Source organism: Nuphar pumila, chromosome 7, assembly GCF_984573655.1.
Source record: "Nuphar pumila chromosome 7, dmNupPumi1.hap1.1, whole genome shotgun sequence".
Classification (NCBI taxonomy): domain Eukaryota; kingdom Viridiplantae; phylum Streptophyta; class Magnoliopsida; order Nymphaeales; family Nymphaeaceae; genus Nuphar; species Nuphar pumila.
The window spans coordinates 126,393,646-126,420,367 of NC_143255.1; the positions used below are offsets into that span (position 1 = coordinate 126,393,646).

Genomic DNA, 26,722 nt, shown 5'->3' on the forward strand with positions numbered 1-26,722 from the left:
AAAATCCAATTCTTTTTACTAAATAAAATCCTATCTTTTGCTTAAACAAAATCCATTATTTAATCTTTAAACAAATCATTGTTATAATAACTCATTAATTACTAATTATATTAGGTTAAAATATCTACTCATTATTTCTGACCAAAATACTTTTTTGATAGAAATCACTTTCATATGCTATTTAAATAAGTCCAGTTAAGCTCAAAACATTTTGAAAAATACCTTGATAAGCCATGTATATAGTTTTAATTATAAATTGAATATTTTTAAATATATAAAATACTAATAAATAAAATTTAAAAGCTTGAATCACGTTTATGATTTATATATTTATTTATAATCTTTGACAATTACTAGTTGTAGACCCTGCAGCCAGCCGCGGAAAGGCGAGAACGGTAGGTGCGTCTCCTTTGCCGACCACTGGGTGGGGTGGGGTGGAGGGAACGAAAATAAGATGAAAAAGAAGAATCCAAAGGTTTTACGTGCTTGCTTCGTCCGTCCGTCTGTCTCTGTGGTTTTCACCAACCAACCCTAGTTCCTTAGTCCTCCTCCTCTTCCTCTTCCTCTTCCGGACGATGGGTGTCTGCGAACCCTAACTAACACACACTCCCGATATGGCGAGGGTCGTCGAGTCCGGCGATCGGACGGTTCTAGAAGCTCTCGCTGAGGTCGAGCTCTCCCGGATCCCGGGCTTCTCCTCTCCCTCTTCCCCACTCTCCATCCGTTCGTTGGCGATCTGGACGACCTCCTCCGAAACCATGGTCTACGTGGGCTCCGATTCTGGAATCCTCCTCTCCTTCGCGTTCAATCCCTTGCAGCAGCAACTGACGAGGACTGATGGCGATCCAGATCTAGGCGATTCGTCTACGAAAGTCTCGTCGCCCAAGTGCGTCAGAGTCGGCAATTCTCCGGTGGAATTGGTGATCATTGTCGTGGAGATCGGTCGGATTCTTGTCCTTGCCGATGGTTTCTTGCATTTGGTGGATCGATATTTGTCTTCGCCGGTTCAAAAATTAGCGTTTCTGAAGGGAGTTAGCTCAGTAGCTCGAAAGTTGAGCTTTACCGAAACTGGCGTTGAGGATCCCTCGAAGAGGTCGTGGGGAGGAGTAGGTAGGCTTAACGGCCGCACTGGTGGCTTCCACTTCAGGGTCCATCCGCAATTTGCTGTCTTCGCTAACAGGAAGCTGGTGTTGTGTGAGATGCGGTTGGCTGGAGGGGTGAATGGTCAGGCGGATGCTATCGGTAGGGTTTACGATTATGGTGGGCTTATGGTCTCGGTTTTCAGAGAATTTCAGAGTTTGGATGCCGTTTTGACTATGACATGGATTGGTCATTCGGTGATCATTGGCACGGCTGATGGGTATTCGCTCTTCTCGTGTGTCACGGGGCAGAGTAGTCCCGTTTTTTCTTTTCCGGAGTCATCGGGGCCGCCCTTGTTGAGAGCTATGCATAGACGCAAGGAGGTGCTGCTGATGGTCGATAACGTGGGGATCGCTTCGAATGCTTTAGGCCAGCCAGTTGGTGGGAGTTTGATATTCAGACACGTTCCTGAATCTGTGGGCCAGATATCGATGTATGTGGTTGTTTTTAAGGATGGTAAACTCGACTTGCACCACGGAAGGACAGGTGTTCTCGTTCAATCAATCTCTTTATGCAGGGATAGAACCGGTCGTTCGGTTATTGCAGATGATGACAGTGGGAATGAGGAGTTCCTCGTTTGTGCAATGTCGGATAAGGTACTTCTTTTCCAATAAGAAGGGCGGTTTTCTCCTCTTCCAACCCCATTTTTTAAACAAGAGTCATTATATGCATGATTATGAATTCCTTTTGTTCATTGAGAAATACAAACATGATTAAGATTCGAGATGAGGCACGCTGATTCAAATATTGATTTTAGTAGTTTTGTCTTTTCCGATGATGGTAGTGATGATGTTGATTAGCAGGAAAATGTTACTCACCCCCCCAAAAAAGACCAAAAAGACAAGAGCATGTACATTGGCTTGCATTTTGAGTTTTAATCTGATTTAGGTATTTAAGCATTATTGTTATGGAAACAAAGCTTACTATTCCACTGATATGCCTGCGTTCTACTTCCTTGTTTTAGGTGGATCAAATTCCTTTGTATAGTAACCATCTTGTACTCTCTCTATGGCAGGTATTTTTCTTTCGGCAAGTATCGCTGGAAGAACAGATTAAGGATCTGTTGAGAAAGAAAAATATTAAGGAAGCCATCTGTCTAGCGGAAGAATTGGAAGCTGAAGGTGGTCTGACCAAAAATATGCTCTCTTTGGTGCATGCTCAAGTAGGGTTTCTTTTACTTTTTGATTTGCATTTTGAGGAAGCTGTGAATCATTTCCTGCAGTCAGAAACCATGCAACCATCAGAAATTTTTCCATTTATAATGCGGGATCCAAATCGCTGGTCTTTTCTGGTATTTTCCTCACTTCCTTTTTTTGTTTTACCTCCCTTTTGCTTGTAAATGATGCATAACATGTTTTCTGCTACGGTGAAGCTCCTCTTGCTTGCACATTTATTTCTTTAAATATATGCATCTTTATAGATCACAAGTTCAAATCTGGTTATCTTATCCATCTTCACACTTCTTTGTCGGACTATAACTCTTGGGTGTTTTTCTGTGTGAGCCTTTGAAAAAGAGGAATAAACTACTAGTGTTATATTCTTCCAAAGATTCTGAGTGTTGATGAAAAATAGGAAAACCAATCATATAATTGCTATGAGATGAAAATGTGCGAGAACCAATTAACAATATGTAAAAGTACTTTTTAGAATACTAGTTGTATGCAATTTTGAAGACAGTAATTCCTTAGCTACTAGAATACTCAACTTGGTATTTGGGAAGGAACTCAACTTTGATGTTTATAGACTTGCAAAAAAATCTACCTTGTCAACCATGCATGGACTTCAGGGCCTACACATGATGAAGACTTTGATGAAGAATTTGGACAAGATGATTTGGTCAAGATTTGGATGCCCTAGAAAGACTCAACTGTAATGTTACTTAACCCACAGATGAGCCCATGGGTTGGATCTACTTGTTTGGGATTTGGCATTATTAGTAGAGCTTGGGACGGAATGCGAAGGTCTCTACCTAGCCGGCTAGGCTATTTGTGGTGGGTCCATTGTATTTGGGTTGAGAATTAGAATGGTAATGAGGGTCATTATTGTCTTTTGTTGTAGCTACGAAGCCTATAAATATGGCGTATGCACTCACCCCGACGCACTAGCTGATCCCCCTGTCTCACTCTCTTTCACTATCAACTCTCAAATCTCTCTCATTCTTCTCCATTAGTGCTTCCTTAAAGGTGGAGCTGGTATCAAATTTGATATCAAAGCATTGATCCTACATCAAAATTCAGCCTCTATAAAAAATTCAAAAAAGTCGCCTTAGCCGATTTTCATGTTGAGCTTGAAAATGGGTTTTTGCATCAGTTTTGATGTGAGATTAGCTTGGATCATGCTGTGAACATGATCAAATCATAGAATTGATGGAGATGAGACGAGGATTGAGTAGATTGGGGAAGAATGAAAGTTAATTCCTCAATATTGACCTTCCTTGGCATGAAATTAAAGTGATTTGGTGGGATCCTTCATTTTCACTATTAAATTATTGTGGATTGTGCAAAATTCATGTGGATCAAATGAAATTCATGTGAATCACAATAGTTTGGAGTTGATTTAAAGTAGATCTAAAGTGTAGTGGTGTGAATTAATTGAAAATGAAAGTAGATAAATGCCAAATTCACGTGAGATTCACATGAATAGATCGTAATAGATCGACAATAGTTTTGAGTAAATTTGCTTTGGAACATGTGATCAGCCTCTGGATTCACAATTAGATATGGAAATTCACTTCTTAGATCAAAATTAGAGTGTAAATCAGAAGAATTGTTTTGAGAGTTATTGAATTGAAAATTCTGGCAATATCTTGATTGTTTCTGTGTAGTTGTATTGATTGATCCGAGTAAACCCGAGTGTTCTCTTGCCACTATGAGGTTGGATTGTGCTTTCGTATCATAGATCTATCATAATTCACATTTAGTAGTATGAAGAGACTGAATTTTTGGCTGTTTGTCATAGGAATATGGCGAGAAAGTGCTTAATAGTTCTATTTGTAGCAAAAATTTGCAGAAAAATGCATTTGAAAGATTGGATTGCTGGAAATTGGTCGTGTATGTTCTGTGGATGAAATTTGGAGGACAGATTCTTCAGATATTGGGCTTGAATTTAAAATTTTATTTTGTTCAAATTGCAGTTGTGCTTAGCTCCAAAAGTCTGATAAAATTGGGTGCATATTCAAATTTAGTTTATGTTCCTATTTTGTATAGCAAAATTTGTTTTGAATTGAAAAATCAAGTTTAGATTAAAAGAAATTGTTACAAAATACCAAAATTTGGAGTGAGGATTACTGAAGGAGTCTAGTTGTTGCTAGAATTTTGATTTTTTGAAATTGCATTCTTGTTGCTGATGAAAGATTGGATTTACCAAACCTTGTCCTAAGCCTTCTGTAATGACGCCTAATTGACCCTCGAAAAATGCAATTTTTTTTTAAACATTGCAGAAAACATCTAAGGGATTCGAGGCACATTACAAATTTAATATATACAACCCTAACCAGCATTCAGACAAAGAAATAAGAATTTAATCCATGAACTGAAATTGAATTGATTTAATCAAATAGTCTCAATGAAGGTTCACACAGTTTCCAAAATAAAAACAAACTATCCCATATACGTCAGAACCCGGGCTACCGGATCATAACCCACGGTGCCTCAGTACCTGAAAAAGATTTTTAAAAATTAGGTAAGAACTGAAGTTCTCATACGAGACCCTCTCGAAATCCATACTTAATGCACAAGTTCATGAGGTTCAAGGCAGTTCCCAGTGGTAACTTACCACACAATTTGTATTTTAATTACTGAGTTCTACATTTGTTCCTCAACCGATACCAGGAATCATCACCATCAATCAGAACATTAAAAATCATCACCTAATGTTGGGATGACAAAGAAATCAACATTCATTGGCACCACTTTCTTAGTATACTAATAACTACAGTTGAGTCAACATCTCCAGGCAAAGTTACGAAAGTTCCTTACAACCATGGCCGGGAACACGAACCACACATCGGGTTCTTGGAGACAACAAATGCATATGATATTTAGTATCTTCACGATCCCTCGTGACTGCCATCCAAGGTTCCTAACCTTTCAGAGGGACATGAAAGAATAAAACTATGTCATAGGGACTCGGCCAACTCGGTGCCGCACCCGCATCGACGGGACACAACGCGGGTGCACGTGCGAGTGCGTCACCCGGTGTGGTCAATGCACCCCATGTCATTTATGTCCAACTTTTGAACTTTATATATATATATATATATATATATATATATATATATATATATATATATATATATATATATATATTTCAAAGTGCTGCACCCCGCACTCGCACCCGCACCCGCACCCGCACCCGCACCCATGTGACATAAGAATAAAATTATTACACTGTTTGGTCTCTTTTACCAGTTTGAATTAAATTTAGAGTCATGCAAATCAACATGCATTAACATATTGGTGCCCTTGCCCTATTACATCAACAATGTAATTATTTAAAAAAAAAACAAATTTTCAACAAATCGTTTTGCAATGCAATTTACAATGTAATATTTCATAAGCAACACATGCTCATGGCCTTCAACGACCCAACAATGGTTCATACATTACCACAATAAGATAACATTGCAAAAATTTCAGTGAACATGAAGCACACATAAATATTCAAATTTTCATGTTCATAATACAACTCATGGTACAATCACAGAAATTTGATGGATGCATATTCAACCATGTATAACAGTTTCGAATATCAACCCTGCAGAAAAAATATATGCGTGTATTAAACCCAACCAGAAATTCAAATTTCCAAAACTGGTTTTGCAAAATAAAAACAAATTTTTATCTTAAACCCAAACACAAATTTAAAAGTTTATAAATCCACTGTGTTCCCGGTTCAATTACACAGACATATATCTATTTATATACCTGATGCGTACCCTGTTAAAGATTGCAGACATTATATATATATATATATATATATATATATATATATATATATATATATATATATATATATATATATACTGCGAACTCTGTTCAAGAACACAGACATATATATTTCGTCTGTGAACTCTGTTTAATAACGCAGAAAATGCATACATATATATGTTCTAGAATGCAGAAAACACAGATATATATATGTTCAAGAACACAGAAAATCACAAACATATCTCTCTCTCTCTCTCTCTCTCTATATATATATATATATATATATATATCCCTGCTGCGAACCTTGTTCAAGAACAGAAAAACGCAGACCTATATATATATATATGTATTCCTCGATTTTCTGAAAAACCAATGACCTGCCTATGCAGTCCCAACAAAACGACATGTAGGAACAGATTTAATAAGCATTATGTACATGCAGATCTAATAACCATGAGCAAATCTAATAGCTATCATGCATTGAACAGTTTTAACACTATAATACATGAACAGAACTAACTACATGCATATACTAACACACATCGTCCTGCTGACATACCTAATTCAGTATCAGCATAACCACACACATATGTTCTAAAATTATTCCTGATCAGCACTGACAACAAATAGTGCACACAACAAACAGTCCAGAAAACTTGGTCTAACATATTCCTGATCATTACTGACAATAAACAGTCCAGAAAACTAGGTATACCAGACTGTTTTCCTCAGTCCTAGTACTTAATTTCTGGACCATAAACCAATCAGGATTCCCGTTCTTTGAACTAGAAAAGGAATTGATTCTTTTGAAAACAGTTGTGCTGATTCACAGGTAACGATTTGAAGTACATGATGAAAAAGAAATTCAGAAACAACGAGAAGTTAGTCCAAGCAACACGCAGGCCATCATATACGTATACACAATTTAAATCCTAAACAAATTTAATATCTATAAACCCAACGTGAAACCAGTCCAAAAACACATAGGTTTCACTTCTTTAGGCCCATCAAAACCAAAACAGGGAATCAATATCCAGATCAGCAGAGAAGAATCAAGGTTTGATAAATCCAAAATCTGTGCGTGGAAACACATATTTGGTTTTTCTCAAACCCATGCTTGATTCAATCTGGGCTAAACACCTTACCCATTCAGATTAATGAAGAGAGAATCCCGTACCTTTGCTTGTGGATTCGTAAAAGAAAGAGGAGACGTTGGAGTAGAAGACTTTTTTTTTTTCTCTCTCTCTCTCTCGGTTTTGGCCCCTCTTCCTTTTTCAGTTTAGCCCTCTCTCTCTCTCTAAAATCGATGTTGAGAGAGAGAGAGAGAGGCACAATCCTTTTTATAAAGCAAGAGGGACTCCTCTTAATTAAGATTATGGAAATAGAACTCCTTATTCTATCTTTAAATACATACATACATACATATATATATATATGTATATATATATAGGTATATATATATATATATATATATATATATATATATATATATATATAGGTATATACTTTCGTTATCATAAAGTTTTAAATTTGTTATTTATTTTAAAGACTAAATTATCCTATTATGGATGGACTATGGGTCTTGGCTGGTGGACCCATGACCTATGTTCAGATCCATATTAGTGTCAGCCCCTATATATATATATGCCTCAGCCAATGGATCCTGGACCATGTCCAGATCCATATTGATGTCAGCCCTTATATATATATAGGTCTTGGTCAATGGATCCTGGACCATGTCCAGATCCATTTAAAGTCAGCCCCTATATATGTAGATTGGCATTAATCTAAGTAGCAAAATACATATATGAATAAATTTTTTTTGTTTATTAATATATATCTTGGCAAAAATTTGCGAGATATTACACCTACTCTGTTACAAAACTGCACAAGTCCCTAAAAATCCCTGAACTTTCATATCTGTGAACTTTTTAACTGTAGCAGAGAAAAATCCGATTCGCACGAGTTAGCCCTAAGTGTCTAGTTTCAAACCTTGTTTCAATTATATTTTTCAATCTTGAGATATAGCCATGTTCCTAAACCCTGTTTTTCATGACTGATAAAACTGCACTCTGTCACAAAAACTGAACCCATAAGTATACCTATTTTTACCCCCTTAGAAACCTCCTAAAAATCCTATAAATTTTTTACAGTACCTAGCTGGCAATCTGTTGATAGTGACCAAAGAAAGAATTTCTCAAAACTGTTTTATAACACCTCTGTATTGTTCAGTTCATTACAACAAAAGAGCAGTCATTTGCAGCAGCAGAAAATTTCTTGCGTATTGTGACTTGTGACTGATTGTAAAATGTCAGAAATCCAATACTTTCAAGGTGATTTGTATACAAGGATGGGAGAATTACCGAAGGGGATAGCTAGATTCAATGCAAGATGTGAGCATTTGGAAGGGATAGTAGTAGATTTGAAGGTAACTGTAGCAAAAGAAATTGAGCTTGTCGATTTGCTTGCTCAAGAAGAGGATGAAATAAAAAAAATTAGATCAAAATTTGGAGGATGCCAATTTAGCGACCTTTTTCATGGGTACATGCCTAGTATGTGCTGTAATGAAACAAAAGTGTGCACAAGGAAATGCCTCTTAAGGGTTTACAAGAATACAAAGTGTGCACAAATATAAAGCTTCACAAGCCAAATACAAAAGCCACTAATGGGAAAATACAAAAGAGCCACTAAGGCACACACAAATCACTCCAAAAGAGATCTCATAAGATAAAATAAACAAAATAATATTCATAAAATGCGTAAGAAAAGCTCTAAAGAAAATGGGGACAAGGAGTCCTAAATATACAACTCCCAACTACTCTATGGTCTTTTGACCATAGAGCCCTTGTACAAAAACAAAAAGCCAAAAAAGAAAATAAACAGATAAAAAATAAAAAAGATAAATCTGTCCCTAATGGACAAGGCCTATTACATAGGTACAAAATGACCAAAATGCCCCTAGAGGGCATTGCCTATTACATGAAAACATATACATATATATATATATATATATTATATGTACTCATGTATACATATATCCCCAAAAATAACATATTTTAACATGTTCAACCTTGGACCAGTTACTCATGGACGTGAGCCTTGCAAAATTTTTTGAAGAGCCGGTTACTCCCTATGGGAAGTCTCGCACGAGTGAAGATAATTTGGTGAGGCTCATACTAATACAACTTGTTGAATTCAATGGGCAATCAATCTTCTGCAGTGAAGGTAAGACAAAAAAAGGGTTATCCTTCAAGTCCCATACTACACTCATGGAGGAAGGTTACAAGATGTGTTTGACTATATACCAAGGGTAAAGGCACTTGTATTTTCTCACTAGTTTCATGGTTTCTCACCATAGAAGTGAAGTTGGAGATCACCCTGTTTTTGAGTCATATGCGGCTAGTAGTAGTGTAGGAAAAATAAGAAAAATGTTGTACTTTTCTTGTTTTGGGGATGGGAACTAGTGTACTTTTCTATAGAATTCCTTGTATTGGGATGATGGGCTATATAAAACGGGTGACTCTGTGTAGAGGTTCCAAAAATGAAGGAGGTGCAAGGACACCTAATAGAAGACCATTCCAAAACCACATGAGAAGTGAAGCCGAGCTATACATACAACTTGCCTACATCGCATGTCATGAGGAAAAGACAAATTGGAAGCGTGGTGGGTTGTTACCAACTCTATGGATGAAACCATGGGTTGGATGACTCTGATTTGCTTGTTTGGGAGTTGTCATTAGTAGAGGTTGGGACCAAGTGTAAGTGAGTGTTCACCGAGCTGGGTAGGCTCTTTGGGTTGGGTCCAATGTACTTCGGTTGAGAACTGGAATTGTAATGAGGGACTTTATTGTCTTTTGCTGTAGCCATGAAGCCTATAAATATGACTCGTGCAATCATTTGTAAGAATTCAAGGCCTTTAGTCAAATATAAGGGGGTTTGGTGATAAAGAAGGTTCGGTTAAAATCTGGATCGAATGCAAAGGTTCTAATTAATATATGGAGGCAGGTATAGTTTGCAAAATTTCATACCAAACCCGGGTTCAACCTAAGTTCCTATTAAGACTGTGTTTTTTCAATGTAAAAGAGAACAAATATTATTTTATAGGGTATGGACTGGATCCATGTAATCCATATAGAACTCGACATGATTTTCCTCATGGCGGACCCAAGCAGACCCTAGTCTGGACTCAGTACCCTGACCTCAAATTTATATCCAGTTTTGGATCCACCTGTGTCCAAACCAGATCCAAGCCGTTGACACCCCTAGTCAAATAACTCATTCTTGAGTTGGCCTCTCTAGAGTTCTAGGGTGGATTTGGATCTAGTTAGGGATCCTGCCTAGTTAGAGATTGGTTCATGTACTTAGAACTCTTCTAAGCATATGAGATTTCCCCCCTCCTACCTCAAATTACTCTCATTCCCCTCTCATTTCTCACTCGAACATGCTAGCTGATCCCTCATCTCATTCTCTTTCACTATCAACTCTCAAATCTCTGCCATTCTCCTCTTCTAGTAGTTCCTAAAAGGTGGAGCTGATACCATAGGATTTGCATTTTCTTTGATCAACCTTTTAATTGATCTTCAGAGGCCCACCCAAAGCCCAACCACCGAAGCCAGCTGGGACTCTGAAAAGCTGTAAACACAACCAGAAAATATGTGTTTCATGGTAACTCACCTTTGAATATTTGGGATGGATGTCAATGAACATGATCCAGCAACATGGTGGTGCTAGTGAGCATGGCCTCACAAGGTGAAATGACACATAGTACAGACTAAGGGAGTTTGTCTTTGTATAGATTTATGTAGTTAAAATCCTGACTAAGCTCCTGCCTAAGATGCCTGGGCTACCTAGGCACAAGTCTACCTCCTGGGAGTGCCTAGGCACCTGGGCTGGTACCTAGGTGGTAGGACACCAAGGTTGATAAATTATATTTGTATTTTATAATGTTTAAAATATTATAATCATGTTTTGGATGTATATTTTGAAACATTTAGGTTCTTCATTGTTTTTTTTATGTTTTTATATTTTTATCTTAAGTAGTTATATTATTTTGTGGGTCTCTAGGTGACATAATTAAAGAAATATTTGCTTACATGGATTTGAATGTTAGAAATGTAATTATGTTTTAATTGTTTGGCTTCGTTCATGTTGTTTTTTTCAGTTGCTTAACTTCATAAATTGTGTTGCATATGTTTTCTATTTTCTATTTAGTAGGCTGACTAGTCTCACCTAGCACTTTTGACTAAGGTATAGATTGGTATATTATCTTAGGTATAGCTATTGGTTCATCAAGGGCAACACGTGGCATCTGACTTTTAGGTGGCACAAGCCATTCCATATATGGGTGATCGGTATTTCAGCGACTATTTGTAGGCGCTCTCATTCCATGGTTTCTTAGGTGGAAGTGTGCCTTTACTAGGAACTTGCGTGGAGAGTGATCTTTCTCCAATTTCATTTATACTTAGCTGGCTATGGTTTTCTTAACTAATCAAAGCCCATAGAAGTTAGAGATGAGATTGTTAAAATTGTATATATATATTTATATATATATATTATGTATATATACTTATATAAATATATATTTTTTTCTTTTTTTCTTTTATTTTATTTGTAATTGAACTAGTCAACACATGTTGACTAGTCAAACATAAGAGTCGTTGGGGTCCTAACAACTCTATTTTGATTTGTTGGGACTCCAACAACTCTCTATAGAGTCCTCTTTTGTGTATAAATATGGGGCAAAGCCCCCACGTTATATATGCTTCTTGCATAAAGGTCATTAATAAAATATTATTTATTTTAGCCTCTGGTCCTTGCCCCTTGTGTGGGTTTTGTGAGTGAGTCAATTTGTGGCTTTTGGCTTGTTCACTTTGGCGTTGTGGTGGATCTTGTTGGAGACTTGCATTTCTTTACATGGTATCAAAGCGTGTTCGCTCTTGACTCTTGAGGATTGCATATCGCCTCTTTTTCCTTGCTTGTGGGAGAAATAAAGAATTTCTTGGTGATTCAAGTGCTCGTATCTTCGTGGTTGTGTGCTCGTACTACTACTCTCTCCTTTATCATCTATTATCTTTTTTTTCTCTCTTTCTCTCTACTTTGTAAGGATGGATGATAATGAAAAAGTCACCATCGTATCCTTGAAACTGAATGATACTAATTTTGTAATGTCGTCTTCAATAACGAAGCACCACATATGGGAAAAAAGATTATGGGGATTAATTGATGGTTCCGATCCAGAGCCTATACTAGTCCTCAAAAAGGTAGAGAACGAAAAAGATGTGCCTCTTGCTGATGGTGAGAAGACTAAGGCACTAGCCACTTATGAGAAAAAGTAGAATGAGAAAAAGTAGAAAGAGTGGAGAATGGGGCATGCCAAGATCATGTCTTGGTTAATCAATAGCGTGGATATTAAAAACTGCTCTAGTCTCAAAATTTGAGCATGCCAACAAAGCTTGGGAATACCTTAAAATTATGTATTCTCTTAAGGATATTGCATATGTGTGCAATCTTCAAAATAAAGTTTGGACAATGACTCAAAAAGACAAAAGCATTAGAGAATACTACAATGAATTGTCCGAACTTTAGAAAGAATTATCTATTCTTGAGCCTAAGTTGCATTGCCTAGAAGGTATAGAGCTCCAACAAAAGCAACTTGATGCAGAACATTTCTATCAATTTATAAATGGCTTAAGACCGAAGTTTGAAGCTCTTCTTCATAGAGAAAAAGTACCCTTTATTGTTGACACTATCAAAGAATTGAGTATGAAAGAGAATAGGCTAAAAGGGCACTATTTGAAAAATGATGACGACTCTGTTTTGGCCGTCTCTAGACTAGAAAACTACATGCACCCCTATAAGCCACCTCTTTGAAAACAAGGAAATGAGCATCATAACAAGCCTTATTGGAAGCAAGACAATGATTATGATAGAAAAAAGATTATTTGTTATAACTGTCGTGAACCTGGGCGCACTAAACCTCAATGCCCAAAGTTTAGAAGAAGGGAGGAAAAGAATGTGGTTTCAGTTGGCTCTTCACAAGAGACCAATGAAAACAAACCTCATGGTTCATCCATATCAATATCACAACTTATGGAAATCCTTACCATTTCAAAAGTTAGATATATTCCTAAGTTAAATTTAAATCTCTTATCAGTTTCACAAATATCTGACCATGGATAAAATCCTGTTGTTGGGTACAAGATCACCAGTCAGGGAAGTTGATTGGGTAAGGCCATAGAGAAGGTCTCTATTACATGTATATTTTGGAAATACCCAAGGATACCTTTTGTTATAATGTTAAGAGAGTTGGATTTATGGCACAAACTACTTAGTGTAAACACCCCAAATTTTCCACCTTCACTCACAAACCCTTCCCTCTTGCCACTAGGACCCACTCTCTAAATCCTTCAGGAAACTAGTGGGTCGACATCTGAGCCAGGGATATTCAAAGCTCAAATTTCGCCCTAAATTCAAACATTTCAAAATTCAATCTCCATTTTGGCTTAATTTCAATCATCAATTTTTGTCTTCGAACAGAAATGTTCAATTCTTTGTCTCCGTCATGGGTCCGGGAATTCAAATCCCTCATACAGGGTTTGTCTTTGTGTCTCATTTCATATCATTGCTTGCCATTTCATGTCATTTCATTGCATTGCATGTCATCATCGAGATCCAGTATTCTTATTTTTCCAAAATCTTTAATCCAAATTTGAGTTTTAAAACTTTTCTTTCGAAATCAAATTAAAAAACCTGGGTTTTAAATCGACATTTGCTATTTGTCAACCCCCAGGATCTTATATTTCTTTATTTTAAAATATTTTTTTTAGAAAGCGATCTGGATTTGTTTTTAACTCAATTTTTAATTGATCTCAATTCTCAGATGAGACCCATATAGGTGGTGTCGCTTCTGGATCCCTTCTTTCATCCAAACATCTCAAATTTCAGAGTTTTAGTTGATTCAAGACTCTGTCTTTTTACTTTTTAAATCTTTTTCAAAATTTCATTTTGGTTTTAAGCCAAGGGTAGTCTTATCCCTCGTAAATTTCTTTCATTTTGACCTAAAATTTCAGAGTTTCAGTCGGACTAAGACTCTATTCATAGAGTTTCAGTCGGATTAGGATTCTATCTCTCATTGCTATTTTTACTCATTTTTAAGAAAATCTTTCGAAAGAAGTCAAAATTTTAGAGTTTTAGTCGGACTAGGACTCTGTTCCAGAGTTTCAGTTGGATTAGGACTCTAGCCCTGACTTCATTTTTAGAAAATCTTTCAAGAACTTCTTCATTCATCTTTCAAGAAATCAAATTTCAAAATTTTAGGACTTTATTGTAGAGTTTCAAAATTTTAGGACTCTGCCCCAGAGTTTCAGTCTGTCCAGAACTCTACTCTGATTTTTTCTTTTTACTTTTATTTCACTTGTTTTTCGAAAACAAATTCAATCCTAAGAGTTTCAAAATTCTGGGACTTTATCCTAGAGTCCCAGTTGATTAGGACTCTGACCCTGGTCTCGTCCTTTCGTTCATTTTTACAAATCTCTTAGAAAATATTTCAAAATCTCTTTGTTTGTGTTTCAAAAACCAAAATTTAAGAGTTTCAAAATTTCAGGACTCTGTTTCAGAGTTTCAGTTGGTTTAGGATTCTAATTTTCTCGAATTTTATCCTTTGCTTTTATTCTCATCCTTTTCAAAAACCTTTTTTAACCTTTATTTTAACCTGCTCAAAAACTCAAATGCGGGGCCCACATACCTGGCACCACATTTGAGAGATTTCTAAGTCATCTAGGACTCTAGAGGATTTAAAATTTTGATTTTCACCGTTCGTTTTGAACCTTTTTTTGAAAAACTTGTTTTTAATCCCTTTATTTTCAAGTTTTTAAAATTGTTTTTTGAAAAACAAGTGGGGCCCATACTACGTGGCGCCACATTTGAAAATACTTTGATTAACTTAGGATTAGTCAACGTTCTAGTTAGGTTAGAAGTTTAAAAGAGTCAAAATTGATTTTAAAAATCCATTTTCACTTTAGTGTTTTTAACTTTGTTTTTTAGGGTTTTAAAAATCAAATGTGTGCCCACCTAGGTGGCCCCACATTTGAGATATTTTTAAAAGATTAATTATAACTCAATTAGGTTAATTAGAGTCTAATTAGGAATGTTGAAAAGTAAAACCCAGCTGAAAAAACCGCCCCCCTTAATTAATTCAATTAAAAAGAGTTTAAAAAAAAGAAAACTCTTTAATTAAGAGTTCCAAATTTTTTATAAAAGGGGCATAGGGGGGTCGACCCCCTCATCTTTTCCTCTTCCTCTTCTTGCTCCCTCTCTCTCCTCCAACAACCTCTCCTTCCTCCATTGTTGCAGCTCCCCCAAGGTGAGATTTCTTTTAGTTTTTTTGTTATTTTTATTAGTTTTAATGCTTTATTTGCTATTTTAGCCATTGCCGCCCCACTTGAGATTGAGTTTTAGCTTTGTTTTCGCTCAAGAATCGTGAAGGCAATCCAATAAGATGATCTAAGGCTGCGTGAGGGTGATTTCCACGTTTTTAATCTGTTGAAACAACTTGGAATATTGTTTTTTACGAGTATGCCAAAGAAAAGATGAGATTCGATCCCTCTGTGGATCAAATCCTTCTTTCAAATGGCTAAATCAAATTTCAACTGTGCTTCCTTGATTTTTTTATCATATTAATGTTTGTTTTATGTGTTTAATCTTCAAATCATGATTCGTTACATCATTTGCATTTTTTAATGGTTTTTACATGCTTAAATTAGGTTTATTCATGTGCTTTAGTGATAATATGCGTTCTCGATTTTGGGCATACGAAAACAACGTTATTTCATGTGTGTTTTCCTGTCAATAAATTCTGATTTTTTAGGGTTAAATCGTGCATATGTCAGTGACTTTTCATAAAAAAATTGGATTATTTTGAGTTCTGTAACTCTGCTAAAAAAACCAGAAACCGAAATCTGGTTCCTGTACCATGCAAACGTTGTACAAAAACAAGTATGGTTCGCCGAGGTGATATCTCCCTCATCGGAGATCCGTTTCGTAGAAAGCAGTGGGTCCGTTATGATGTCTAGTATATTTTATGAAATTTTTAAAATTTTCCTATGTCAGAAATTAGAATTTGTTTTACAGTGACCGTTATGTATCATTTAAGCTCTAGTTCAACTTGCGTGATCGTTATGTATCATTTATGTATCATTTCTCTAACCGGAGATCTGATTGACGATCCGTAAAAAGTCACGGATTCAGCAACATGTCTAGTTTTATCAGTGTGATTTCTGTAATTTTTGAACTCTGTCTACTATTTTTAATTGAGCCGAAATCAGAACTGTATTTTTTGGAGCCGTTACGTATTCACCGGAATCAAGCGCATATTGCCGGAACGATATCTTCCTAACCGAAGATGCTTTTTCCGATCTGTAAAAGGGAATATTTTTGTTCAGATGTCTAATTTCTCCATGTGAAATTTTACTGTTTTTCATTACTGTTTGATGCCTGATTCGGGTCTGACACTGTGACAAGTATGTGCCCGCGGGCAAAATCACATATTTTTAGGTTTTTATTTAATTTTCATATCAAAATAATGCCAAAAATATATTTTTTGATTGCACTTTAATTTTAAGGTTATTAGAAGTGTCCATGTCGATTTTCGTGAATTTTGAAATTCATTGGATACATTATTTAGTTAAATCATTTAAAAAGGATGCCCGCAGAGTCCCGATTCAACTGAAACACGGGCAAACATTGATATTTTTATGATATTCCGAATTCTTAATGAAAAGTTTTATATTTTTAGGGTTTGATCATGTTCATAATCATGTTAGGTTGCTCCACACCCGATTTGGTGTTGATTTGAATCCGTTTGATCTTTGAATTAAAAGTTTTACAAAAATCTTTTCTGAAAATCCTGATTTCAAGGCCATAGTCTTGTTTTCAGGGGCATTTTGGTTATTTTTTCAAAATTCTGAATTTTAAAGTTGTTTATTTTTATTATTTATTCAATTTAGCATAATCTTTTATTATGTTTATCTCAGGGAAACATAGAAAAATGCTTATATCCGGATAAATCCCTTAATTTCAGATATTGTTGGATAAATCGAGAAAAGTTGACATTTGTCCATTAACCAGTTTGCTAGCTTTGCAGGGACATTCAAGACTGTATTTTGCTTTATTTTAATTTATTATTGATGTAAATTGTAAAAAAAATGGAATAAGAATTTAATTTTCTACTTAGAATAGGGCTGCATTGCATATAGTTTATTTTTTTAATAATGTTAATGTGTGATGGATGATGATTGATGCATATTCAAACCTGGTCTACACGAATGGCACATGCATCCGCTTCTGAGGAGTTGGTAAACTCGATTGAGTTCGTATTCATTGCCATAGTCAGAATACGAACAATATCCAGATTTATTATCTTCTTTTAAGCCATAAACAACCTACACTCTTAGGCTATTTTCAGAAATCATTGCATATTTCATAACTTTTCTAAGTATTTCCTTCTTTTAGAACTAAATGAAATTTATTCAATATATATTCGTGGCCATAGTGAGGGATATGTAAAGAATTTATTTCATCTAAATTCTATAAGGTATAAAAATCTCTTTTTCAAAGATTTTTCTCAAATTCTTCAGAAAATACTTTTGCAAATTACATTCATTCATTCATCTAAGTTAGACCGCATCATGAAAAGAGTTTCACAGGGCCACACGCCCATACCTTTTGATGTTTTCCAATTCAATCTCAACAAAAATCGATTTTCTTCAAGTCTTTCTCTAGAATTCGATTTTCTCAAAAAGATTTTCTTTTCTTCAAAAATGGATTTTCCTTTCTTCAAAAAGACTTTTCAAATGTGATTCACGATTTTCAATCATCTCTTTTCCAAGTATTTTCCAAATATTCGAAGCATACATCATGTTTTTATCTGCATTTTTTCAAAGTTTATAGCACATGCCTGATTCTTTGTGCATTTAGGAATAGAACATCGATTTAGACAAGTTTAAGCAAAACAAAGCATAAGATTGATCCTTGGTTCGATTACCCCTGGTTATGACGCCAGAAACGGTTGAACCTCGTACCGACAAGCGAGTCTCATTTTACCGAATTTTCCCGTATTTTAAAACAGAGGCGAGTTATTTTCATAAATTTTTTTCAAAGGTCAGTTTGACTTGCAAAAGTAAAATTTTGCAACGATAACACTTGGTCATCCTAATGTATCTAAAATTTAACATTTTCCAAATTTGAATTTTTTTTGTAATTCTCAAAATTTTACGACTGTATTCTAGGTAAAATGAAGAGATTATCATTTTATAAAAGAACTTTATTTTCTTCTAGACCGCTTGAGCTAATACATTTAGATGTTTGGGGGTTCACACCAGTTATATCAAAGGGTGAATATGCATGTGATTTTTGTTGATAATTTTTCTAGTTTTACTTGGATCTACTTCCTCCAACATAAATACAAAGTCTTCTCACATTTTCAAATATTTCACAACTTGGTCAAAAATAAGTTTTAAAATAATATTTCTATTTTCCACACAGATTCAGGGGGAGAATTTTTTATCAAAGGAATTTAAAGATTATCTAAATTTGCATGATATTACACATCAAAGATCTTGTCCTCATACACCACAACAAAATGGTTTGGTTGAACGAAAATACATATTATGGAAACAACCATAACTCTACTTATAACAAATCAAGTGCCAAAAGAATTTTGGGCTGAAGCAGCCCTAATTGCTATGTATCTCATCTATAAAATGCCTTCTTCTTTGCAAAATATAACACTAGTTGAAAAACTCTTTAAAGTATCTCTTGATTATGCTAGACTAAGAAATTTTGGGTGCAATATGTTTGTTTTTACTAACAGAAATGATAAACTCTCCCCTCGAGCTATTCCTTGTTGGGTTACTCAAAAAACCAAAAAGGCTACGGGTGCATTGATCCTAAAAATAAAGAATTATATGATTCACGTAATGTGACCTTAGAAAAAGAAAGTTTATTTGACTTTAAAAAGGCGAAGAAAGTAGATGAATATTTCTTTTTATTTGATTTAAGTTCAAGTCATGAAAAATGTGATTATAAATGTGACCCGGATAGTGGTCTTGATATAATAGATCAATGTGATCTTGATAATGGTCATGATAATATAATTACTGAAGAGCAAACTCATAGGAACAAAAACTATTTACAATATTCTAGGCATAGGGACCTTAACCAACCATATGCACTAGAGAAATATCCTGAAGTTCATACTAGAAGGTCATCTAGGATTTCTAAACCACTTGAAAAGTTTGTGTCTTATGACTATTTTTCTCCAAAATACAAGGCATTCATTGCATTAATTCATTCATATGTGGAACCTTTAACCTATACTCAAGTTAAAGAATATTTTGAATGAGAAGAAGCCATGAGAACCTTTGATGTCCATCAAAGTCTGCATTGTCCATGAAAGTTCATTATTGGATGCACGTCTAATATCTGTATCCGTAATTGGTTTAGGCAATTGCATGCCCTCCGCGTGCATGTTAAGAACATCAATATTGTCCACTGTTTGGGATAATTGGATGCTTGTTAAATGACTGAACTCAATACATGGTGTACCTACTCCTTGATAGAGGGAGAAGATCAGAACATTTGATCACATTCCAATGATCACTACTAATACTTGGACCATTCAAGATGTTCCAAAAGGAAAGAAAGATACAAGATTAAAACAAAGAGTTATTAAATTCTTGAAAGATATAAAGCCAGATTAGTTGCCAAAGGATATTTTCAAGAATATGGTATAGATTACGAGGAAACCTTTGCTCCAATCACTAGAATGACCACTGTTAGAACCCTAGTAGCATTAACGTCTTTTAAAAAATGGTCTATATTTCAAATGGATGTTAAAAATACTTTTCTTAATGAAAATCTAGTTGAAGAAGTTTATATGGAAGCACCATCAGGTATAAGTGTTCCTAAGAGTAAAGCTCTTCGTTTGAAAAAGACTCTTTATGGACTTAAACAAGCACCAAAGGCTTGGTATGATCGGTTTAGTATATTGGGTTTAAAACTTGTTTGTCTGACACTACACTGTTTGTTAAGATTTTTGATGCAGGTATTCTTCTTCTTCTTCTCTATGTGGACGACATGATCATCATTAGATGACCTAAACATGGAGTTGAAAATATTAAAAAATTTCTAAAAAAATATTTTAAAATGACTGATTTAGGTTTTTTAAAATATTATTTAGGAATCAAAGTTGCTTACTCTCCTAGAAGATATTTATTATCTCTGTCTAAATTTGCTTTTGACATTGTTTTCAGGTCTGACATCATAGATGATAAGAGAGTTGATACTCTTGAGATTGCCAACACCAATATGCGAATTGATGATGGAGAACTTCTTGAAGATCCTACTCCTTACAGACAACTTATTGGAGTACTCTCTTATCTTTCAATTACAGGACCTGACATAACATACATTGTACACACAACTAGGCACGCTCCTACTTCTGTTTACATGAAAACAATTTTGCGTATTATTAGATATATTAAGACTTCTCTTTCTCGATGCCTCTTTCTGTCTACTCCATCTTCTTAGATTTAATTGCTTACGCTGATGTTGATTGAGGAGGTGATCCTAATAACAGACACTCAACCAAGGGTTTTTGTGTTTTTTAAAGTGAATCTTTGATTTTGTGGCGATGCAAGAAGAAACAGAAGGTTTCACTTTCATCAACTGAGGCTGAATATCGGGCCTGACAACTACTACGATGGAGGTAGTCTGGCTTAGAAAGTTGTTGGCTGATATGAGAGTTCAAGTGACAGGAGCCTCCCATATGTGTTGTGACAACAAGAGTGCGATTTACATTGCCATCAATCGTACTTTTCATGAACATAGTAAACATATCGAAATGGAGTGTCACTATGTTTGAGAGGAGTATCTATAATGAGAAATGTGAAAATACAAATAACAAGAGCTAACACTAAAGAGTTCAATAAAGAACCAAATATCACAAGTAAATAATGTGCACAATACACAAACCCACTAAGGGGAAATGCCAAAAGGCAAAGGAAGAATCTTATTAAAGAGAGAAATTGAGAAAACACTATGCAATTAATGAGGGGGAAGACCCCTTTATATACAAAAAGAAAAGGCAAAAGAAAGGGAGGGCATTGGGGCCCCCACTTAAATAGACATTGGACGGTCATTAAAAAAAGAAAAAAGAAAAAAAAAGAAAAAAAGAAAAAAAAAGAAAAACCTATTTAAGTTGCATACAACTTAGATTATACAATGAAAAAACCAAAATACCCCTATTGGTTATTTTGGTATATACATGGGACCATCGATCTGCCTTATGTTACATCATAATACTAGTTAGCAGATTTCTTCGCCAAACCTTTCGTTGTTCCCCGTTTCCACTTTCTATTAGACGAACTTTCAGTTATTGTACCGTAAGTTTTAGGGGAGTGTTAAAATTGTAAATATATATTTATATAAATATATAATTTTCTCTTTCTTTATTTTTCTTTTATTTGTAATTGAACTAGTCAACACATGTTGACTAGTCAAACATAAGAGTCGTTGGGGTCACAACGACTCTATTTTGAACCGTTGGGACTCCAACGACTCTCTATGAAGTTCTCCTCTTTTGTGTATAAATATGGGGCAAAGCCTTCACATTATGTATGCTTCTTGCATAAAGGTCATTAATAAAATATTATTTATTTTAGCCTCTTGTTCCCTTGTGTGGGTTTTGTGAGTGAGCTCATTTGTGGCTTTTGGTGTGTTCACTTTGGCATTGTGGTGGATCTTGTTGGAGGCTTCCATTTCTTTACAGAGATTGACTAGTATATGAATGTTATGTTAGTCTATAGGTTCAAAATCTACTATCTTTTTCGTTTGAGGTCTTTTGGAGATATTATATCTACAGCGGTGGGTGGGGGAACTCTTTGTTACTGTTAGATGTCAGAATCCTTATTGCCGGTTGGGTATGTTGAGCACATTAGGAAGGTTGGCCTATTGAGAGGCCTTTTATTTTTTGCTTCTTGGTGGAAATGGCATTTACAAGTGATCTGTTTCCTTCTAAGCATGAGTGTTGTATTCTTCTGTGGATTCTACCATTGGCTTTGTGTATCAATCATAACTATGATTCTTTGTTCCAAAAGAAAAAGAAAAGATTTATCAACTAGGGAGCTGCATTTCATGAATATGATTTTGGTGCCATGTGAGCATTGTGACAAATATTGAGGATTTTTTGAAAATATTGTAAAAAAACACTATATTCTAAATGACAGTTTAAACTTCAAAATAGCGTGATACAAAATTTTATTAAAATGTAAATATCACGTTTTTATCACGGTATTTTACGCTTTAATTTCAAGTTTTAAAAAAAAGCAGACAGTTGCTTCAAATTGATTTAATAACATCATCTTTTTCAAATAAAATCTCATTAAACATTAGCATTTTATTTGAGAGGAACTAACCAATTAAACAAGCACACTTTTTGTATTAAACACCACCATTTAAATTTATTACCTCTCTCTCTCTCTCTCAATTCAATACTAATAAAGTTTCATCTTTTCCACCAAGAATATGAAACCTTTTTCAAAAAATTCAGCTCTAGAAAGTGTTGAGTGTAAAAACGGTTTCCTGAAATCCGTTTTGGAAATTAAGGACTTTGAATGTGCTAAGAATAGGAAATGGTTTCCCAAAATCTGGCTTGGAAATTAAAAGCTTTGAATGATTTTGTTTAAAGGTTTGAATTTCGATCAAGACCTTGAACTATGTCATTTGTAAAATTTATTATTTGGCTCCATATCTTTTAAATTTTAATTTATTTATGTTTAGCCGATATTTTCCCCAAAAAAACATGAGATAAATAAAAAATTTCAAAATCTCAAGAAAAAATCTAACGATAAATTGCTGTTTAAAACTTTTGTCACTATTCATGTAAGTAGTACCTTAGGTGCCACGTCTCAATCGTGGGCCACCACAGTGCCTTTCACCCTTGTGAGGTTGAGAATTAGATTCATACACAGATGCTCGGAAATGGCAATGTGCGCTTTTGACAATTGGCAAGGGCTCCTATCATCACATGACTTGTCTCGGGGAAAATAATTGTGCAATAATCTGAAAAATTGTGATTATGTTATATAGTCTGAGAATTGGTGTTGCATTTGTTGAGTGTGCCAATTCTTGTAACTGTTTTTTGTTCTTTTAGTCGTGGCATGGTATGAATGTGCATATGCTCTCGCCAATTTACATGTAGATCATGTAATTTGTGGTTGTGAATAGGGTGCATGGAAAAATTTGGGCAAAGACGTGGAAATGGTATATCCATATTTCTTGTATCTTTGCAGTCCATGCTCCATACTTATGTTGAGATTTCTGTTATTTTTATAGCTATTCTGATTGTCCTAGGTATTGTTTGTAATATTACTACCAACTTTTCTGGACTGGTGCAGCATTTCGCTGTTCCCTGTTTTGTTATGCAAATTTCTCTTTTTTATGTTTTGCAGACACCGTTACTTCAAAAATACATGAAACCGACGTATATTTTCTAATCACCTTCTGTATACTGCATTGCTAAATTCTTGTTGTGTCCTTGGAAAAATCTGTCACCTTTAGATAACTTTTTCTTTCTGCTTTTTTGTCTACTGATACACAATGGATATGATTGATATGTTGTGCTTGCTAAAAGGGATTGGTTTTTATTTGCTTGATAAAGGTACCTAGAAATCGATATTGGGGGTTGCACCCTCCACCTATTCAACTTGAAGATGTCATTGATAATGGCTTGATGGCCATCCAGAGAGGAATTTTCTTAAGAAAAGCAGGTGTTGATACTGGAGCAGATGAGGGTTTTCTACTAAATCCACCCAGCAGAACGGAACTGTTGGAGTCCGCCATTCATAACATTGTCAGGTTCTTAATTGTATTCCCAGTTAAACAGAAAATGATTCAGGATTTCATTTGAAGGATTTTACTACTCTGGTGGCTTATGTTGACTTTTGTTATCTGCAGTTTTTGTTTGTTACTGTTGATGATATTTGAGATATTCTTTTCCTGGTGGGTTTTAGGTACCTAAAGGTATCACGGGGTAAGGATTTAATGCCTTCAGTGAAGGAGGGCATTGATACCCTTCTCATGTACCTCTTTAGAGCACTTGATCTTACTGATGACATGGAGCAACTAGCGTCCTCCCCAAACAATTGTGCTGTGGTAAGTTTGATGATAGTATTTATCAGTGCATTTGCAGATAATGCCTTGATATTATCTGTCCCTCAATTATCTTTTGTCAAAGTCAGTAGGCCTCAAGACTATGCACTATGTGTGTATGTTGGTAGGCTGTGGAATCTTAGTATTCCTATATATTGCAAAGCAGAATCATCATTGTCAGAAGGCTGCTTGAAGGATGACCCTGCAACTTGCATCGACGGTGCAGGAGGAGTTGGAAAGTCTGTTAGAAGACTCTGGGCATCTAAGAACACTTGCTTTCCTATATGCGAGTAAGGGGATGTATCCAAAATCTCTTGATGTATGGCGAGTGCTAGCACAGAATCATTTGAATGGTTCATGGAAAGATGCAGCTTTGAGATGGGATCTACAATTTAGTTCTACAAACTCTAGTAAAAAAGATGCTGCAACACAGGCATCACATCTTCTTGAGGAGTCTTCTGATGAAAATATTGTTCTGCAACATTTAGAATGGGTGAGTTTGTGCTTACGCTTCTGGTTATGTGCAAAGTAAATTACCTGTACTGAATTGATGGTTATCTTAGTAGTTGTGGCTCATCGGTTCCTTCTTTATGTTTGTGTTAGATTGCTGATGTGGATGAGGAGCTTGCTATTAGGGTTTTAACATCTGAGAAAAGGGCCAAGCAGCTTTCTCCAGGTAGTTTCATAGGTCATTATTCATAACAAGAATTTTTAAGTTTTGGCCTTTAGGATTCTGCTATCGCAATCACAGTCTAAAGTCAATGTCCCGACTTGTATTAGGCTGGGAAACAAGAGAAATGGTTGGTGACTCTGCTTGTTAAATACTCGTGCGAGCTCGTAAATTGGACTTTGGCAAGCCAAGCCACGACCAGCTTCTGGGAGCTGCACGAACAGGGACTGCATGGCTTGGCTCGGCTCATACTTGATACACGCAAACGCCCACATACACGTGTGTATTATGTTGCATGTCACATCTTATAGTGTAGTATAGCTGGAAACAGGTGGTTGGGTGATCAAATCCTGCTGCGAACAAGTGAAAAAAGGAAAAAAAATGTATTGGAAGAGCTACCTCAAGCTGCCTTGTCATAAGCTCGAGTTCGGGGTGAGCCCTAATAAGCTGAGCTTGAACAGGACAAGTTTGGCTCGTCGACCAGCGCCACTTGTATGCAGTAAAAAATATGAATACAACGTCCATACATTCTCCTTAAATAATGGATAAACAATGGTCTTTTCATTCACATCAAACTGATGTGCCTGTGAATCTGGAAATTAAGTATAAATGGCAATATTCTGGTTGATTCTTCATACTTAGAGATCATAGAGGGTCCACGTATTTTGTCACTTTGCAAATAGAGTAGGGTCTATCTGATCATGAAGTGTGCAATCAAATTTTGAAGCCCAATTCGACAGTAGATTTACTGCCGTAGACCACAAACTCAGAACAAATTTCTCCACAAACAGGACAACTAGTAAAACAGATCAGTCACCATGTTTAGTTAGAACACTTTCAGGGTCCAGAAAATACAGCAAACATCCCAGTATTAGCATCTACGGACACAAGGAAAAAGATGAGCAACTTTACAGAAGAAGTATATAAGAGAGGCTGCAAGGACATTGGGAATGTTGTGCCTCCTTTTTTTTAAGGACTGAAGGAGGGACCAGTCTTCCCAAGTGTAACTGATGCTATAACTAATCTAGTTGACCTCAGATGTGTGCCCTTGTTATTTTCTTCCTCCTGTTGCTTTTAATAAATCACCATCTCTAGCTTGGATATCCCAGTTTTGCTGCATTATTTTTCAATATTGTTGCCCCTCTAGTGACTATTACTGTTCCCAGTTTGTCTGCACTGCTTAATGCTTATTTTGTTCTAGTTTGTTTGGTCTTTATTTTTTGTTTTGTCTTATTACTATTTTTTGCATGTTTTAGGAAGCTTTCATGTATCTGTATTATACTTTGGTTCGAAGATGTCATGGATATCGTTGTGGCGTCTTTCCTATCTACATAGTCTGGCAACCAATATTTTTGACAATGAAATTTCTGGCAATGTGTACCTTGGATGAACTCCGCTCCCAAGACCATTTCTGATTTGGGTCAAGTGATGGTTTTCCCATTTTAGTTATGTTGTAAATGGTTCACACACGGACAGCTTACTGTTTCATGTATATGATTATCCAAGCACAAAGCCATCTAGTGGAAGATGGTTTATTTTTGTCCTCTATCTGGCTGTGGCCAGCATCCTAGTCGTACCTTGCTTAAACATGTCTTCTTGAAGGAGTGTTTGAGATATGATGAGTTTCTTCTTTGAGATGTACTTGGGGTTGTAACTAGGGCGGGTATACCTGACCCAACCCGATTTTAGTGGATCCATGAGTTTGGATTGGGTCCAAAATATAGACCCATAATGAAATCAGGTTGTGTCTTGGGTATTGGATGAAGAGCTGAACCTG

General features: G+C 35.7%; 1 protein-coding gene across 1 annotated transcript in view; it reads left to right on the forward strand.

The window, feature by feature from the left end:
- Window positions 1–380: 380 nt before the first annotated feature.
- The window catches only part of LOC149833412 (Vacuolar sorting protein 39), an 84,326-nt gene continuing 57,984 nt past the window's right edge, over window positions 381–26,722 (forward strand). The window contains exons 1-6 of the mRNA XM_090015100.1: window positions 381–1,736; window positions 2,156–2,431; window positions 23,785–23,981; window positions 24,137–24,278; window positions 24,502–24,768; window positions 24,879–24,951. Of these exons, the coding sequence (XP_089871226.1) occupies window positions 615–1,736; window positions 2,156–2,431; window positions 23,785–23,981; window positions 24,137–24,278; window positions 24,502–24,768; window positions 24,879–24,951 (2,077 nt within the window). The 5' untranslated portion in view covers window positions 381–614. The remainder of the gene's footprint in view (window positions 1,737–2,155; window positions 2,432–23,784; window positions 23,982–24,136; window positions 24,279–24,501; window positions 24,769–24,878; window positions 24,952–26,722) is intronic.